This window comes from Nanorana parkeri, unplaced genomic scaffold (assembly GCF_000935625.1).
Source record: "Nanorana parkeri isolate BGI_ZX_2015 unplaced genomic scaffold, ASM93562v1 scaffold2357, whole genome shotgun sequence".
NCBI lineage: Eukaryota > Metazoa > Chordata > Amphibia > Anura > Dicroglossidae > Nanorana > Nanorana parkeri.
Genome location: NW_017308625.1, coordinates 151848 through 157847, shown reverse-complemented (window position 1 = coordinate 157847; position 6000 = coordinate 151848). Strand labels below are relative to the sequence as shown.

Genomic DNA, 6000 nt, shown 5'->3' with positions numbered 1-6000 from the left:
GGGGAATGGGGGGCAGAGGAGGAATGGGGGCGGGCAGCGGAGGCATGGGGCAGCAGCGGAGACACAAGGGGGCAGCAGAGAAGGACCAGGACAGCAGCGGAGGTAGGGGGGCAGCGGGGGAATGCAGTCACAGCCGTCTCTCCTCCCCGCTGGTGCTAATAGAACATGAGTCAGCTACAGTGAGGCAAAAGCCTCTCTGTGTCACTGAATACAAGTACAAGGGAAGGGTGGATCTACCTAACCATATCCTACAGCCCTACCTTGTCTGGTATAAAAAGGTTCTAATATACCTAATCCAGGTGTCCCTCAACAACTCATTGTGTTCTATAATCTGCTGGTACAGACAGCTTTCTACAGTACTAAGAAAACATTCTAGAGCATTTTATGCTTTAGCAAGACATACTGCAAAGTCAGAATATGTTAAGAGACTCACAGAAAGGCATTTTTGGTGCTCCATCTACTCTATATTAACCTTCAGAAACCCAACAAAGAGGTGCCACATGCACAGGAAAAAGGGAAAAATATGTAAAACATGCTATCGTCCCACCTGTCGATCCAATCCAGGTGTGTGTGTGTCTACCCTTGTAATGAAATCTACCAAACTGTTCCACATTATTAAAAACCTGCAATTATAGTGAACTCCAAAGGAAGAGGGCTTAATTTTTGTCTTATTTAATTTCCCTTGTATTTCCTTTTTATATTATTAATATTAATTTAATATATAATTTATATAACTACAGCAGTTAACGTAACGCTTTGCAAGGGTTTTGGTAAACCCTTAAAAAATAACATTTGTAGGGGTGGGGTAGGGGTCTGTTTTCCAAAGGGAAACATTGTAGGGCAACAGATTCACACTGCAAAGTATCTGTAATGTATGTATGATACCTGATAATTAGATGTGGATTACTTGCCTTCTTTGAAGGCAAAATGCGCACTATTGTTTCTGGGCCCTACTATGGGTGCAACTAACAAATAATGCATGTAAGAAGTATCCACATGCATGTTAGGAAAAGGATCATTTATGGTTATTTTTTGGTGGGGAGTTATAGTAATGGCAAGAAATATATATAAAGTTAAAAAAAAGTGATATGTAATAATTTATGTGCATTGTGTATCCATTACAGCTTAACCTTTCCTTAACTCTGTTACCAGTCATACATAGGCTCTGTGCTAATCTCTGTTAACCCATTTAAGCAGATGCCTTATTTCACAGATCGAGAAATTGACATATACCAAGGAGCTGTAAGTTTCCCAGTCTACATAGGTTTTTTCTGTCATCTGAGAACATTAGGCGTTCTACATGGTGTCCCCCCATACTATTTGTTCCATAATATACTTGTTTAAGATTTACTTACTGAATGCAGCCATTATATGTATGTGTGTTGTTTTGATTTCGTTTTTGATATATGATTGGTGACACGGTTGATACCCAGGACAGTTTATGTCATGTGTAACCAATTTTAGCATTTCTACAACTAATAAATATATATTTTTATAAATACTTTTTGTTACACTGTTTGAAGGAATGGTGGGATCCCCTTTTCTGGGGAAAAACTTTTATTTTGTTTAAAGTTAAAAATAGGGGACCCTCCTTCAGAACACTTTTTTCTCTTCACTAAACCTTCCTTTCCCCAAGTATTCGCTTTACAGTCTACATAGTCCTATGTTAAAAAACAGTGCTTATAAATTAAATGTATCTTTTTTTTATTTATTGTGGTTGTTCATCAGCAGTGCAGCAGTACAGTATGTTTTATTTTGTCTGTTTGTCATTGTAGTATGGAGATACTCAATACCTAAATACAGGTTTGAACAATAGTTTATGATTATTGTTTGATACCCTCAATATGGCTGTACTGCAAATAAGAAAAAAAAACACACACAAGCATTTCCAATGCTAGTTATCCATTACTACAGGTTTTGAGTATTTATACCACAATACACTGACCAATCATGTCTATTAAACTGTTTTGTAGAAATGCCTCTTTGTATGTGTGTCTACCCTTAAAGTACCATGCATACAGGGTGTCCATCTAATTTCTGTGATTTTAAAAGGTTAGAAAAGCAGTAGGATACAAACAACTGTAAAGCCGGGAATACACAGTTCAATTTTTTTCATTCAACCTGCGAGCTGAACGAAAAAAAAAAAATAGAACAGATACCTCCATCCAAGCTGAACAGCATGTATGAACTGTTTGCATTGTATTCTGAGAACAGCCACCGGCCGCTGTCAGAATACCCAAATGGAGCTTGCAATGGAGTTTTCCAACCTGGTTCTACAATCAATTGAGCGAGGGATACTGGGTGGAAAGGTGACAACAGTGGCACCCATTGTGTGAATTTTGGCCGGTTCATTAGGAACCCACCAAAATTCATGTCGTGTATACCCTACTTTAGAAATAGCCGAGGCACAATACATTTGGATTGGGGAAAGTCTGGTCCAGCCAACTTGTCTTTTATCTGCATCATCATCTCCAAGATAAGCACGGAGATGTGATCCACACATACCTGTAGGCTATGAGTATTGGTGTGTGTGTGTGTGTGTGTGTGTAGAAAAAAAACACCTGTTATCAAATAATTAGGTAACTTTTCTTCTTCTGATAATTACCATAGCTTGTACATTTTCCTTTATCTGACATTTTAAGCATAAAAAATTGCAAATATCAACTAAAATGGGGATCTTGGGCTTAAAAATAAAGGAAGACTTTTAGTTTTAAGTTTAAAATGTGGATCACAGAAGCCCTTCAGATACATGCTTTTCCTTAATAATTCACATTAAATATAATTAGTACACAGGTTAGTCATGCTTGCATTTTCTAACTAACCAGTATACTCCATTAGCTAACTAAATTTGTACATACTGCCTCCTAGCAAAAAGTAGGATCTAAAGCTTATTTTCTGGCTGTTATTGCTGAATCTGGTTCACTGCTGTGGGGCAACCTTTGTTATAACCAGCCAACTTTTTCTACTTTTGTGCCATCAATATAAAAAACTGTACATATACACACATAATCGTGTGATGGCAGAACCGTCATAAATAGGCATAACATAAGAAACATTTCTCAATCAATGTTTTATTGTTTGGGTTTGGACTTCATTCTCTAACAGCTGTACCAGCCTTTCTCAACCAGGGTGCCTTCTGGCCTTCCCAGGGGTGCCTCAAACTTTTTACAAATCGCCATACCTCTCCATGTTGTAGGCAGGATGACCACCAGCACCATGGAAACAAATGACGCTAATCCAAGAAGGGTGGGATCCATTCAGAAAAGGATGGAAGTTCACCTACGTCCAGGCCTGCTCCTCCTTCCTCTCTCTACCATGTTGCCACAGCTCCTGCTCCTGATGTGAGGGGGGCACTCTGATGTGAAAGGGGGGACACTGATGTGAAAGGGCTATCTCTGATGTGAAAGGGGGTCTTCTGATGTCAAAAGAGCTTGTGATGTGAAGGGAGGCTCTGATGTAAAGGGGGGTCCCTAGTGTGAGAGGGGGCTGCGGTTGTGAAAAGGGGGACTTTGATGTGAAAGGGGGGATTACAATGTAAAAGGGGGGCTCTGATTTGAAGTGGGGAAACCAACTTTGTGTTTTTGCATGGGGTCTCCCTAAAATCCATACCAGATCCCTATCTCATATAATGGTCTGCTATGGATTTTGTAGCAACCACATGTTGGTTTTTTTTATAAATTTTTACAAATAAGTCTTTTACATTTTAGAATGGGTGCCTTGAGTTTTTGCATACTTTTAAAGGGTCCCGTGACTGAAAAAATGTTAGGAAAACGCTGAGCTATACCTCTGGACAAATATATATTTTAGTTGGTAATAGTTTACCAATGTCACCTTAATAAGCTGTAGTCAGTTATCTGAAACCTGAGCTGATAGGCAGTGCCAGGAACCCCCTTATGAAAATGATGGCTGCCTGCCTGTCCTGCTAATCCAATGCCTTCAATACCCACTGGCATACAGACCAGGAACAGGTATGCACCTTAGGAATTCTGACTTCACATGCTGCATGCATGTTTGTGGACAATGGGGTTGATCTACTAACGGCAACTATGTCCCTTTGTAAGGCAATTTTCCTTTTAGCTTGGTAAATGAGGTGACGTTTTGCTAGTTTCCATTATCCAAACATGTGCAAGCAAAAATACTGTTGTTTTTTTTATTATTTGCTTGCAAGTGATTGGGTATTCTTTTCACTAAGCTAAGTGAAAATGTCTTTGCAAAGTAATCAGCCTATTTTCCTTTAGTAAATTAGTAAATCAGCCCCAAATGACTTAAACAGTATTGATGCCAAAAAACAGGCAAGCAGCTAGCTTTTTCAGAAGAGGTTAGCAAAGGCAGCCTGCAAAATTCCTTCAGTGCAGGTCTTCTTTTGGCAATATTAACAGATTTATACAAACTTGTTTTTGTTCTCAGGCGCAGTATGAGAATCCTCCCCATATCTATGCATTAACAGACAACATGTATCGTAACATGTTGATTGATAGTGAGAACCAATGTGTCATCATCAGGTGAGGATATGATTCGGTGTCTGTTTAACATAATTAACTTTCCAATCTCAACCATTTAAATATTTTTTTATTGCTATCATCCTTACAACATAAAGTCATTTGAATCTTCAGTTTAAATCATCTAAATAAATCCCAGGTGCACCAAAACAAAAAGGTATTCAAGGTCTTGTCATTTGTTTTATTTCTAAAGCAGCCTGAATAGAACAATCTGTCCCCTGTCAGCAGCTGCAGAGAGTCTTGCTCCCTGTGTGGAAGCAGTGGTCTCATTGAAGAGTTCTGACATGCCTCATACTGAGTCACACATATACCTCTGTTGATTGGAGAGCTCAAGCTCTGACTCAACAGGAGGCCTGTTAGACCCCTGTAAAGAGATCACTACTTTGCCATGAAGAGCAAGGATCCCACTCTGCAACATGCTGGCAGGACTCATGCTTTTCTACTTATGTTGTGGCAAATTGTTTATGAAAACAAAATGTAACATGCTACACACTGTATGCATGCACTTTGGATGTATTTAGCTAATTTAAAAGAGAACTATGGCCCAACATTTTTTGCCATAGTTCTCTTTAGGGTCACAGGAGGACATACAGTATTACTAATGTTCTCAGCATATAGCGGCCTATTGCCAGCTATATGCTGACAGCGCAGAGCCGCACTGCAGGTGGGGCGGATCCCAACAATATCATCGGGATTCACCCCGCTACTTGATTGACAGTTGGCTCTGTCTCTCTAGAGGCCGAGCCAGCTGTGCCCGCCCCCACCCCTGTTTGACCCTCCAATTAGCGCTGGAAGAACAGAGAGGGGAGGGTGGAATTCCTGCAGGGAGCGGTGACTGACAGTCTCTCTGTAGGAAAATGAGCGGAACTGAGCAATCGGCAGTATGTGATTGCTCAGTTCTCGATCATTAGAGCTGACGTGTGACAGCCTCAGTGTCACACGTCGACTCTAATTATGGGGATGAGTGTATTTCACTCTCCCCATAATTCTCCTTTAAATTGTATATTCAGTTCGGCTTTAAATGTATTTTTTTTTAAATGCAACTAGTGTAAGTACCTGAACTTGACTTGATATCGGAATCTTGTACTCTCCTGTACAGCAGAATGCAGAGAGGGCGAGGGCAGGGCTGACAGCCAATACAGTGCTGCTTCACACAAATGGAACACGACGATAGGGGGAAAGAGCAGAATGAGCAGAGAAATGACCTCATCAGTCTGCTGCTGCACATTCACTGTCCAGTCAGCAGGCAGGGGGTGGAGAGGGGATACCACTGTATATCTTCTAAAGTCTAAAGCTGTAACAATGGTGTTGTCTACCTGGCTGTGCTGTGTGATAGAGTTGTGTAAATCTCAGGAAAGGATAGACAGAAAAACATATCCTTTCATAGGTAAAACTTAGATATATTTAATCTGTGTATTTAGTTCTGTGCCTTAAAGTGACATTAAGCCCTCAGATTTTTTTTACATAAAACAATACTATAATGTGTGCCTTAGTGTAATCC

At 40.1% G+C, this 6000-nt stretch overlaps 1 protein-coding gene across 1 annotated transcript in view; it reads left to right on the top strand.

The window, feature by feature from the left end:
• MYO1F (myosin IF) overlaps positions 1–6000 on the top strand; it is a 76887-nt gene that overhangs the window by 10338 nt on the left and 60549 nt on the right. The window contains exons 3-4 of the mRNA XM_018573384.1: positions 1153–1242; positions 4408–4502. Coding sequence (XP_018428886.1) covers positions 1153–1242; positions 4408–4502 — 185 coding nt within the window. The remainder of the gene's footprint in view (positions 1–1152; positions 1243–4407; positions 4503–6000) is intronic.